This window comes from Pan troglodytes, chromosome 2 (assembly GCF_028858775.2).
Source record: "Pan troglodytes isolate AG18354 chromosome 2, NHGRI_mPanTro3-v2.0_pri, whole genome shotgun sequence".
NCBI lineage: Eukaryota > Metazoa > Chordata > Mammalia > Primates > Hominidae > Pan > Pan troglodytes.
The window spans coordinates 140150870-140164870 of NC_086015.1; the positions used below are offsets into that span (position 1 = coordinate 140150870).

Sequence of the window (14001 nt, forward strand, 5' to 3'; positions counted from 1 at the left end):
ATCTGGGTTTGTTATTGGCATTTATCTGGAAGAGAAACAAACTTATTATTTATGACAGGAGGTGGTGGTACAAATTAGGCCCACCAATGTTTGGCCCTTACCCTCTCGCCAGGGACTGGGAACAAAAGTGAAAGTTATCTTTTTGATTGTTTGCATTCCAAAGAGGTAGTTCTCAGGTCCTTGGGAAGATAGTTCTTGATGGTAGAAGATTTAAGTCACAAAGGGACAGAGAAAGGATTTATAATTTCAAGCTTTCTAAGGTAACTGCTCTAAATGGGGGTTCAGGTGACCATCTGCCTATCACCAGGTTTTGGCTGGAACAAACAGTAAATTCTGGCCGTGTGGAGCCTTTTCAGGTAAGGAACTTGATGGAGTTGGAGTCATTATTCTAGGATATGGGGAAAAGATATGAACAAGCACTTTACACAGAAAAACAAATGTAAATGTCCCTTAAATATGGGAAAAGAAATCACTGTAATAAGAGAAATACAAATTACAACTCTGAAATACTATTTCTCCCCTATTAGATTGGCAAAAATCCAAAAGATTGACAACATAGTTTGTTGGCAAGGCTGTGGGGAAATAATCACTGATATATTGTTAGGAGTTTTTAAAAATAGTTTATGAATACAGAATTTAGCAATATCTCACAAAATTATACAAACTTTAGCTGTAACTCAACATTCTTCTATGATTCCAACCCAAAGGTACACTAACAGAAAATCAAAATGACACATGTATGAGGCTGTTCATTGCAGCACTATTTAATCCCAGAAAATTACAAACAACCCATTGACCATCAGTAAGGTCTAGTTGAAGAAAGTGCTACTTACATAATGATGACGCACTCTGCAATTGTTAGAAGTAGTAGATGTATTAGTAAAGGAAGTCTCATATGCTGCTGTGGAATGATCTTAAGGATAGATTGTTAAACCGAAAATGAAAAGATTCAGGCAATATAGTCTATGCCTATGTGTATGTGTGTGTGTGCGCGCCTGTGTGCATGTGTGTGTGTATGTTTTGTTGTGGGGGTAGATAAAAATTAGAATTTTCAATTTTCTTATATATTTTTCTTGAATACTTTCCTTAAATTATTTAAAAAAAAATAGAAACATAAACCAAAACAAATAAATAGCTGTCCAGGCCGGGCGCGGTGGCTCACGCCTGTAATCCCAGCACTTTGGGAGGCCGAGGCAGGCGGATCACGAGGTCAGGAGATCGAAACCATCCTGGCTAACACAGTGAAACCCCGTCTCTACTAAAAATACAAAAAAATTAGCTGGGCATGGTGGCGGGCACCTGTAGTCCCGGCTACTCGGGAGGCTGAGGCAGGAGAATGCCATGAACCTGGGAGGCGGAGCTTGCAGTGAGCCAAGGTCGCTCCACTGCACTCCAGCCTGGGTGACAGTGCAGTGCGAGACTCCGTCTCAAATAAATAAATAAATAAATAAATAAATGGCTGTCCAGTGGGGTGGATGGGAGAGGGGAGAGAAAAGAGAAGGTATGGAAGAAGACCTCTCTAAATGTTTTAAATATGTTTGATATTTAAGCATATTTAATGTTTAAACATTCATATAAACAATATCAAACATAATGTTCAAACATGTTTGATATTTAAACATCTACCTTGCTTGATAGTTTAGCTTTTAGAACCATCCAAATGTTTTACATAATTATGAAACAATTACATTTTAAAAAGGGAAAATAAAGTGATCTTCAAAAAATGAAAACAAGTGAGCCTAACTCTACATCCAGTTGGTGTCATAACCACACAGAAGTATATATTCTACCTTTTCTGTAAGGTTTTATGTTTTAGGGTAATAGAACAATAAGCAAAATTTTCCTTTGAGAATAATCACAGTTTCTGAAAGCAGGTAGAGCTAGCACATCATCATTTTTGAAATAGTTGATCTAGGCAGTGATCATCAGTGGCAGGTAAAACCATTGGGTAGAGGTTTGATGGGGGAACTTTATAATAATGGATAAATCAGTTCAGTGCTACAAATCTACCATTCAGTCTTAACATCACAGAAAATTGTTCAGGCAGACATAATGTGCCTCCTAATAAATGGCAATAACAAGTACACAAGAATACTTAACGAATTATTCTTGCAACAATGACAAAACAACCTAGAAAAAGTAAAGCCTCTAGAAATAATTACCAGTTTATAGGAGATAGGGGGGATAGAGGAACACCATGAAAATATACACTAGCCAAATTCACGATGTGGGAAATGCTACAGGACAAGTGAAGCCAGCTTCTTAAATAAATGACATAGAGTGGGGAAAGAGAACAGTGTCAGAGACTTAAAACATGTTAGCTTAAGTGCAATATATCGACTTAGTTTGGATCCCAGTTCACACCAACTGTAAGAATGTTTAAAAAAATACACTTAGCAAAAATTGAATATTAGCATTAGATGAAATAAGTGTTGCAGGAGTTCTTAATAAAGAAACACCTTTTCAAAATGAGCTTTTGAAAATATACTGATAATTTAATTTTAGTATAATTGACTTGTTTGCAATCTTATATATTTTTATGCATCAGAAACATTGTGAGTAGAGGTTCTATGTTTCACCACACTGCCATAAGGCAGGAGGAGGGGAGGTCCATGGCTTAACCCATTTGTGCCTAGTGTTCCATTATTGGAACGCTAAGCTTGTGAGAGTTATTTATATCATGCTCAAGGTCATCACCAAGGTCTGATTTTTCACACAAAAAATTGCAACCTCCGGCATATATGGGTTAAAAAGGGGAAAAGGTCAGGAGCCCTTGATTTGTTCATTTTTGAGGGGTATGGGTTTTAAATCTGTTAGTGCTTAATGAAATCATGGGATTCCAGTTCCCCCACCAAAAATTAGGGGGATAGCTGAACCACAAGGCATAATATTGATAAAATTGGGTGATAGGTATAGGATTCATTATACTATTCTCTTCTGTAAATGTTGAAAAGTGCCATAATTATAAAACTTAAAAGCATTATATAAATTTTTAGTTATTATACCAGTAATGAAGTAGAATGCTATTTTTGTACATTCTGGGGAGGACTAGATAATATTGGTAATACTTTTGTCACCCTGATAGGTAAAGTGTGGTATTTCAGTTTAGTTTTCATTTCTTTAATTATAAAGATATTCAGGATCTTTTGAATATTTTTTGACTATTTGTGTTTTCTCTTTCAGTTTTTATTTTAATTAAACTTTTTATTTTGAGATCATTATAGATCCACATGCAATTCTGAGAAACTTTAGAACTTACTGCGAGATCCAGTGTATGCTTTCCTCCAGTGGCAATACATCTGGCAGAAGTATAGTACAATATCACAAGAATATTACAAAATTTCTTCATATTGCCCTTTTATAGTCATACTTACTTCCCTCCTGTTCCTGCTGCCCCGTTAACCCTGGCAACTACTAATCTGTTTCTAATTTCCATATTTTATCATTTTGAGAGTGTTATATAAATGGAGTCATATAGTTAACCTTTGAGATTGGCTTTTTTCACTGAGCAGTTATAATTCCCTGGAGATTCATCCAGGTCGTTTTGTGCATCAATTGTTCTTTTTGGTATGAACGTACCAGTTTGTTTAATTATTTGCCTGTTGAAGGACATCTGGGTGGTTTCCGGTTTTTGACTGTTAGAAATAAAGTTGCTGTTAACATTCATGTAAAATGTGAACATAAATTTTCATTTCTCTGGGATAAATACCCAGGGGTGCAGTTGCTAGCTTGTATGGTAGTTGCATGTTTAGTTTTATGAGAAACTGTCAGACAATTTTGTGGAGTATCTGTACCATTTTACATTCTCATCAGCAGTATATGCGTGATCCAATTTCAACTTACCCTTGTCAGCATTTGGTATTACCACTCTTAGCCATTCTGACAAGTGTATGTAGTGACATCTCAATGTGGTTTTAATTTGCATTTCTTTAATAGCTAATGATGAATACCTTTTCATCTGCTTATTTGCCATCTGTAAATTTTCAGTGAATGCCTCTTCATGTTTTTTTGCTCATTTTCTAGTTGGATTTGTTTTTCTAATGTTTCTTTAACTTTTCTAACTGCTTAAGATAGATACTCAGTTCATTAATTTATTTTTAGCTCTTTTTAAAATTTTATTTTAAATTTTATTATTATTATTATTATTATTTTTTGATACAGAGTCTCGCTCTGCGGCCCAGGCTGGAGTGCAGTGGCGCGATCTCGGCTCACTGCAAGCCCCGCCTCCCGGGTTCAAGCCATTCTCCTGCCTCAGCCTCCCAAGTAGCTGGGACTACAGGCACCCGCCACCACGCCTGTCTAATTTTTTTGTATTTTTAGTAGAGACAGGGTTTTACCGTGTTAGCCAGGATGGTCTCGATCTCCTGAACTTGTGATTCACCCGCCTCAGCCTCCTGAAGTGCTGGGATTACAGGCATGAGCCACCGCGCCCAGCCGCTCTTTTTGTTTTTTAATGTTACTATTTAAAACTAAAAAACTATCTATATACACTCCTCTTGCTGCATCCCACAGAGTTCGATGTATAGTTTTTAAAATTATTTACTTCTAAGTATTTTCAAAATTCAATATGATTTCTTCTTAGATTCATTAGTTTTTAGAAGTTTCCAAACGTGGTATTTCAAAAGTTATCTTTTTGTTATGGTTGTTGGAGAATGTGGTTGTAGGATATCAGTTACGTGAACATTGAGACATTCTTTATGGCCTGGCATTTGATTGATTTTTGTATGTGTTTCATTTGTTTTCTATTTGGAAGCAATATTCTGTATATGTCTATTAAATCAGACTTGCTGGTTGTGATATCAGTTCTTCTCTAGCCTTAATAATGTTTTTATTTATTTATTTATTTTTTTGAGACCAAGTCTGGCTGTGTCACCCAGGCCTGGAGTGCAGTGGCACGATCTTGGCTAACTGCAACCTCCGCCTCCCAGGTTCAAGGGATTCTCCTGCCTCAGCCTCCTGAGTAGCTGGGATTCCAAGTGTGCGCCACCATACCTAGCTAATTTTTGTATTTTTAGTAGAGATGGGGTTTCACCATGTTGGCCAGGCTGGTCTTGCATTCCTGACCTCAGGTGATCCACCAGCCTCGGCCTCCCGAAGTGCTGGGATTACAGGTGTGTGCCACCAGGCCTGGCCGTTTTTATTTCTTTGTTTTGTTACTCTGATAATATGTTAAAAATTGTCCTCTGTGATAATGGGTTTGTCAAGTTCTCCTTGTGGTTCTGTCAACATATTTTGAAACTATCTTGTTACTAGGTACATAGAAGTTTAGATATTGTAATTGAGTAGAACATTTTTCATTGGGTAGTGAACTTTATTGCTAGTAATGGTTTTTGCCCTTTAAGTTTTGTTTGATACTAATAGAGCAACACCAGTCTCTTTATTGATTGGTTGATTGATTGATTGAGACAGATTCTCCCTCTGTCGCCAGGCTGGAGTGCAGTGGTGCGATATCGGCTCACTGCAACCTTCGCCTCCCAGGTTCAAGCGATTCCCATGCCTCAGCCTCCTGAGTAGCTGGGACTACGGGTGTGCACCATCACGCCCAGCTAATTTTTGTATTTTAGTACAGATGGGGTTTCACCATGTTGGCCAAGCTGGTCTCGAACTCAACCTCAAGTGATCTGCCTGCCTTGGCCTCCCAAAGTGCTGGGATTACAGGCATGAGCCACTGCGCACGGCCATACAGTCACAGTCTCTTTAAATTACTATTTGCCTCATGTATTTTTTTCCATATTTTTTACTTTTCATCTTTATGTCTTTAGATTTTTAGGTGTGTCTCTTTTGAAAAGCATGTGAACTAATACTACCTCAACCTTACATAAAAATATTTTCCATGTGTTTACAGTGCTGAAGCTGCTGAAAGATGGCAGAAGAAGTGGTGGTAGTAGCCAAATTTGATTATGTGGCCCAACAAGAGCAAGAGTTGGACATCAAGAAGAATGAGAGATTATGGCTTCTGGATGATTCTAAGTCCTGGTGGCGAGTTCGAAATTCCATGAATAAAACAGGTTTTGTGCCTTCTAACTATGTGGAAAGGAAAAACAGTGCTCGGAAAGCATCTATTGTGAAAAACCTAAAGGATACCTTAGGTAAGATATTTTTTAAAAGAAAAGCAACTTTGTTTTAAATGAAACCTGCAACTTAGTTCTTTGTACATAATTCTGGCAGCAGTGTGCATAATTGACTTGAAAAGGCAAGGGCTAGGTAAGTTTGAGTCATAGCAGGTGGTCAACCCAGAAGACCAATGAAGGTCATAAGTGTTAACATGCAGTTTCTGTAAATCTAGGCCCATGCTCCAAGTCAAGGCAGAGTGATACCAATGAGTAGAACTAACTCTCACCTTCTGGCAGGGGCTTTTTGAACCATGAATCACTGTTGGAGTTTAGACTTATAGGCAGAATTGCCTCTTTGGCACCAAGGCAACTTATGTACATGGCACATAATGAATTTTAACATCTAATGACCTTATGTTTTGAACTTCACTTAAAACCCTCCATTTTATTTTTCTATTTGATAAGAGAACTGTGGATCATTACTGTACATTAGCACCTACAGAGCTCTTTTCTATTTTGTTTCTCTTTTTCCCTTTATTTCTCCAAAGTTTTTGTTTTTTATTTTTACTGGCCCTCCGTTAGGGCCTGAGACAGTGGAGCCCACTTCACACTGGACTTGGCTAAGCTGATAGGAAGGAAATATGCATGGGCAAGGAATGGCCTCTTCTTTAAAAAAAAAAAAAAAAAAAATTAAACTCTCCTTAGCTGACAGGAAGGAATTGGGAGGGACAGAATTTCATTTTTGGTATTCAGGCAAACATGCTATTTGCGTAATTGTTCTTTGTCTATATGTAGAAGAAAAGTACAATTTCTCCTTGTGCAGACAGTTTGGGAGCAATATAGCATGACTGACAAATATGAAATACTGTTGACTCACTACTTTACATTAGTTTTTATTTACTTTTTTTTTTTATGGTTTTGTAGAGGTGGAGTCTTGCTCTGTTGTCCAGGCCAAACTTGAACTCCTGGGCTCAAGCAACCCTCCCACCTCAGCTTCCTGAGTAGCTGGGACTACAGATGCTTACTACCATGCCCAGCTTAGTTTTTATTCTTATTCAACATTATTGTTATTCTAGAATGTTCTTCCAATTATCAATAAAATACAAATATTTAATGTTTTTAACCATTGTAAAACTGCAAAAACTAAAATATAGTACAATTTGGAGTAAGATATAAAGTAATGGATTATCAGTTTCTGAGATAAAAATATTTCCAGTGTTCTAAAGGTAATTAAGTAGATACAATGTGATGTTTAACTGCTGAGGTAACTTTTTAAATACTTTCGGGTTTTGTGATTAAGACCATTATTTTTAGTTTTTCAATGGAAGACAAATCAGAAAGAGATTTTCCTTCAGTAGCAGAAGAGACCAGGGTTAGAATCAGCAATACTGGTTTTGTAAATACTGCAATTTATTTAAAGCATGATGATTAGAGATATTGGGAGAAATTAAGGTAATTTCTGTCAAGAAAGTATGCCTTATAGTGATAAGTGCACAGGGTACTAAGACATACCCAGTTAGACTTTTTTGTTCCATTTTAAGAGGACACTGGTATCTTGGGATTAGAGTGAATGTGACAGTAATTAACAAAATATAGTGAAAAAACTAATATCATAGAGCAAAGGGGGGAAGTAGTCCAGTATTAGGTATTACTGTATATAAATCTAAAATCCCATTTAGATATAATTTTTATTTGTTAATACTCCAGGATGCATTCCGTACTACAGTATTCTGATGTTATTGAGACAGTTTTATCAAGATTTTATCTCTATTTAAGTCTTAGGAAATCTCTGTTAACTTTATTACTGTATTACAGTTATTGCTACCTTTATTCCAGGGTGCTTGGAAACATTGTTTTGAGTTAGTGATCTGTAGTTAACCTGTAAAGAGATATAAGTCCAGCTTTTACATTAGATAAACTTTTCCCTTTTCTCATAATTTCTGTATCCCTTTTTGGTAACTTAAATATCCGGTGTAATTAATGGATTTGCTTCACAATGGTTGTGCTGGTGGAGACATTGTTTGAAAGTTGAGAAGGAAAAGGAGAGAAAACAAAAGGATTAATTCATGAATATATTTTAACTATAAAAAATATATATGCTTTAAAGCATCTTCCAAAATAAGTCTGAATAATAAGGTCATATTTTTGGCCATGATTATTTACTTGTTATACAGGCTGTGTTATAATTTAGAGGAAAAAAAAGTTTTGGAAAGAGAAGCCTCAGAAAAATTTTCTATTGCCTGGGTGTGGGCCAGGTCACATGGATTGGGTGTGGGAAGTTTCAGTGTTGCAGAACAGACGAGGAAGCTCACTGAGAATTATCCTGAGCTGTGTTAACAAACTGACAGAACACAGAATTTTTACTCAAAATGGATTGGTTAAACGTCTTTAAAGATTTTTTCAGTAAGTTAATCTGTTTATTAAATCCATTGTTTTCTTAAAGTTGTGAATTAGATTTTCTGCTTTTGTAAATTTAAAGGAAAACTCTTATTTGGTGGGTTTATGTAAGCTACTACATTATGTGTATGTAATATAAACCAAATGATTGGTGATATATCCAAAAATTGTAGTTTCGACTTGGTAAGTAAAATAATTTTAAAATGTTTTAGCATGAATGTTTAACAAGTAGAGAAAGGATATAAATGGTTTGAGTTTGATGCAGTTCTAATTCAGTAATTTTCAACTTAGCACAGACATTTGAAGTGAATTAAATAAATTGTAAACATTAAAAACATTAGAAAAAAAGGATTAGGTGAACAAATTTCTTCATCCTCAACTTTGGAATTAACTTTTTTTTTTTTTAACTACTTTTTACTTTTTTTAGCGGAACAGTGTAAAGATAATCTTTAATAAAAACACTAGTAAAGAGAATATTTTTATTTAATTAATGTATTGCTAGAAATTGATGTTTTGATTAATGTGAGATTTGATATTTTGATATGAGTTATGAGAACAGCTATACAACCAAGAGGAATATAGTGAATTCTTGACTGTTATTGAGTTTGGGTCATGAAGTAAAACTAATAATAATTTATAAGAGCCTAATTCTGCTGGTTCTGCTAGTGGCCTCCTTATGATCTTATAGTGAACTTAATTTGATCTCCTTGAACATTTGCTTGGTGTTTCTAGAAAAATGAACAGAGGAATTATTATAGAAGTCTCTTATGCACAACAAGCCTAAGGAAACAAAGAGTAACCTGACAAGAGATTCCAGAGAAAAGGGCAAAAGAGAAAAGGAATAAGCACTTTGTTGAAAAAGAATGTTGTAATTGTAATGTGAAGACTCATTTGTTAGCTTTAGTGACTCCCTCTGGAATATGTCTCTTCTGTTTACTTTTTGGGGAGTTACTAAAATTTCAGATCTTTGCATTTTCATTTTTTGGGTAAGTTTTACCTTTGAAGAACTTACTTATTTGCTCATTCATTTGTTTATCAACACATTCTTATTGAGAGCCTACTCCAAGCCAGGCAGAAATCATAGGGTGAAAAACTAATACTAACTCTAGCAAATCTTACATTCTGGTGGAGAGGTATATGATGATTGTTATTAATAATACAGTGGATTTCATATCTAGGTTTAGTCATAAGTGATGTTGACCATAAAGCAACCAGAAATGACATAAAAAGAATCCATTGTGGCTAGGCGTGGCTGCTCAAGCCTGTAATCTCAGCACTTTGGGAGGCCGAAGTGGGTGGATCACTTGAGGTCAGGAGTTTGAGACCAGCCTGGTCAACATGGTGAAACACTGTCTCTACTAAAAATGCAAACATTAGCTGGGCGTGGTGGCGGGTGCCTGTAATCCCAGCTACTTGGGAAGCTGAGGCAGGAGAATCACTTGAACCCAGAGGTAGAGGCTGCAGTGAGCCAAGATTGTGCCACTGCACGCCAGCCTGGGCGACAGAGCGAGACTCCATCTCAAAAAAAAAAAAAAAAAAAAAGAATCCATTGTATCATTGATACAGTGATTCAATATATATCATCAATACAGTGGTAAAATTATTCTTTCTGCTGAGTCTTAGGAAGTTGATAGTTAATGCATTTGCAGACTGGGAGTCAGGATTTGAAATTTGTAACCAAAATGTTTCTTTGCTCAATCCCTGCAGCAACCCCAAATTTTTATTTATCTTGCCAGGCAGTTTGTCAGAGTAGAGACAGGCTATTCATCTACTTCCTACCTGAATGGGCTTATAAAGTAGAAGAAACAGAGTATTATGTGCTTTTTGTGTGGCAGCCAGAGTATCTTTGAAAACAAAAATTGTACAATGTTTTAAATAAAACAATAAAAAATAATTTATTTCATGTAGATGAAATGAACAGATGAACATATAAAAATTTAAATAAAAACCTGTAATGGAAGGAATACCATGTATTTATATGTAGTATTTCTTAGTTCTGTTCCCAGACATATCACTTACAAGCCATGTGGCCTGCAAAATATAACTGAACTTCTCTGATTTTCTGTTCCTTGTAAAAGAGAGAGTTGGGCAAGACTAAATGATCCTGGAAAGTCCCTTCTAACTCTAAAAGTCTTACATCCTGGTAAACAACTAAGCAGTCTTAGGTGTGTCGTAGGAATTGAGCGAAAGCAATGAGTGAGAAATTGGTTTTGAAGAAGTAGAAACATGGGAACAGAATTGTAGTTGACTAAGGAATTAGAAGAAACAGAAAAACTTTCTTTGGCCCCATTCTCAACACTTACTCAGTGATACAGGTGAAGGAAAAACAACATGCTTAAACTAAAGAATACTGAAATCACTAATTAATAAGTACACTGGGTTCAGAAATATATTTGGAAACTAAAATCAAGATAGAAATAAACAAGATGAATAGGAACAGACAGTATTGTAAAACTCTACATTAAATTTTAAAAGGAATTGTATAGATTGGTGAGAACCTAGCCTGGCAGCAGCTTACATGAGTAAAAAACTTAGTAAGAGCTGCTGTGGTAATGTAGGTACTAAAACTCTCAACACAGTCCATGGTGACATTGATTCGAGTCTGAGAGGTGCTTAGGTGGAGGTATGCTCCCTTATGTGTGTGTTGGCCAAATAAAACATGATGTAATTAATCCACTTTTGATAGATATTCTTTAACAATGGTATTGAGAAACTTGGATGCTTCCAAATGCTGGCATCCAGTATATCAAGGATTTGCAAACCAGGTCACATAAGGAATAGTTATGGGTACAAAGACTTGCCTCAGGGAGCACAGCTGCCATATGAAGAAGGAATGTTCACAGTGCTTAACCAGGTTCTTAAGAATTCTTGTGGAGTTTATAATGCATTGTTCTGGTTAAGAAACAGTGCTATAGGAAGAGAGAAGTAAAGACCAGTGGGTAGTAGTGAGGGAAAGATCAGAAATTATCTTTACACTTTTTTTTTTTAATTTAAGCAAAGCTAACAATAAAAAACTGCCTCAGAATGGTACACTTCCTCAGTGCTTAGATCTGAGCAGTTTCCTTCCAACTACACCCAGGTCCAGCTATATAATGCAAGAATAAAGATTTAAGTAATCTTTTTTTTTTCTTGAGACAGTCTTGCTCTGCCACCCAGGCTGGAGTGCACTGGTGCCATCTCAGCTCACTGCCACCTCTGTCTCTCAAGTTCAAACGATTCTCATCCCTCAGCCTCCCAAGCAGCTGGGACTACATGTGCATGCCACCACACCTGGCTAATTTTTTTTGTATTTTTAGTAGAGATGGGGTTTCCCCATGTTGGCCAGGCATGTCTCAAACTCCTGGCCTCAAGTTATCTGCCTGCCTCAGCCTCCCAAAGTGCTGGGATTACATGCCTGAGCCACCTTGCCCGGCCAAGTTTAAGTAATTTTGAAAATTAAACACCAGAAGCACTAGAAAGTAGGAAAATGGTAACCACCATTGATGGAGTTCCTGCTATGTACTGTAAGTGCTTTACACATAGACTTCTAAAAATTTTTTACAAGCATTTTATGGATTTATTTTTTTACACATCACCATTGTACAAACAAGGAGACTGGAGGTTTTTTTTTTTAACTTTTAGGGTTGGGGGTACATGTGAAGTTTTGTTACATAGGTAAATACATGTCATGGGGGTTTGTTGTTCATATTATTTCTTTCTTTCTTTTTTCTGAGACCAAGTCTCACTCTGTTGCCCAGGTTGGAGTGCAGTGGTGTGATCTCGGCTCACTGCAACCTCCGCCTTCCAGGTTCAAGTGATTCTCCTGCCTCAGCCTCCTGAGTAGCTGGGATTACAGGTGCCTGCCACCACGCCTGGCTAATTTTTGTGTTTTTAGTAGAGATGGGGTTTCACCATGTTGGCCAGGCTGGTCTCGAATTCCCAACCTCATGTGATCCATCCGCCTCAGTCTCCCAAAGTGCTGGGATTACAGGTGTGCACCACTGCGCCTGTCCTGTTGTACATATTATTTCATCACCCAGGTATTAAGCCCAGTATCCAATCATTATCTTTTCTCCTACTCTCCTTTGCCCACCCTTCCCCTTCAAGGGGGAAGCATTTGGTTTTCTGTTCCTGTGTTAGAAATAAAAAAGATTAAATAACTTGACCAAGATCACACAACCAGTAGCGGAACTAAAATTTAAACTTGTATCTCCTATTAAAGTTCTCATAGTAGATATTTTATTACTAAAGAGTAGAGAATTGGAGTCAGTTAAGCAATGGGTTAGAAGGGTTTGATGCAAAAAGGACTAGTCAAGGTTAAGAGGATTGTGGTGAACTGTGAGGTCAGGAAGTGCTATGACCTGAGTGTTTGTGTCTCCCAAAACTCCGCATGATCTTGGCTCACTGCAACCTCCGCCTCCTGGGTTCAAATGATTCTCATGCCACAGCCACCCAAGTAGCTGGAATTACAGGTGTGCGCCACCATGACTGGCTAATTTTTGTATTTTTAGTAGTGACAGGGTTTCGCATGTTGGCCAGGCTGGTCTTGAACTCCTGGCCTCAGGTGATCTGCCTGCCTCGGCCTCCCAAAATGCTGGGATTACAGTGTGAGCCCCTGTGCCAGGCCATTCTTTTTTTGACAATGTGTAATTAGTCTTAGACATAATGTTTTTAAATATAAGCTTCCAGAGAGAATCATTCTAGGTTTTACTGATCTTTTGCATTTCTTTTACCATACAAAACTGTGCAAATTCTGAATTTTCAAAAATATCATTTGAAACTTAGTCTGTATTTTCAGGTTTAACTTTTTTTTTTTGTATGTGCCTCATATCATTATTCACTTTTACTCAATTTGACATTTATTGAGAATCTGCTATGTGAAACAGCCACTGTTGGCTTTTGAGCAGTGATGTCATGTGATTGCAGCTTTATTTATAGGAAGATCAGACTGGTTGATATGGATGATGGGTCGACTGAGGGAGAAACTGAATTAATAAGGAAACTAGTTTAGTGGGGTCACGAAACCTCTGGTACAACATAATAGGCCTGAAGAAGAGTGACCATAGTGAGAAGGGAAAGTGTTGGCAGTAAGGAGATAGGATTGTGAGGATTTGATGTAAGACTCTTAAAAATTTTTTTATGAGGTAAAATTTGTATAACATAAAATTAACCATTTTAAAGTATGTAATTCAGTAGTATTGAGTACATTAACAATGTTGTGCAGCCATCACTTCTGATTCCAAAATGTTTCCATCACCCCAAAAATAGTCACTCTCAGTCAGTCCCTGGCAATTACTAATCTGCTTTCTGTCTCTATGGATTTACCTATTCTGGATAATTTATATAAATGGAATCATACAGTATGTGACCTTTTGTGTCTGGCATCTTTCATTTAGTATAATATCTTCAAGTTTTGTCCATGTTGTAGCATATATCAGTAATTCATCCCTTTTATGTCTAAATAACTTTTTTTTTTTTTTCTGAGACAGAGTCTTGCCCTGTCACACAGGCTGGAGTGCAGTGACGCGATCTCGGCTCACTGCAACCTCTGCCTCTTGGGTTCAAGTGATTC

General features: G+C 36.8%; 1 protein-coding gene across 8 annotated transcripts in view; it reads left to right on the forward strand.

Moving 5' to 3' along the window:
* The window catches only part of NCK1 (NCK adaptor protein 1), an 86995-nt gene that overhangs the window by 60036 nt on the left and 12958 nt on the right, over nucleotides 1-14001 (forward strand). For 7 of the 8 annotated variants that reach the window (XM_009446477.4, XM_063805190.1, XM_054680272.2 and 4 more), the window contains 1 exon segment: nucleotides 5846-6089. In XM_009446477.4, the coding sequence (XP_009444752.1) occupies nucleotides 5864-6089 (226 nt within the window). In that variant the 5' untranslated portion in view covers nucleotides 5846-5863. 8 annotated transcript variants of the gene reach the window in all.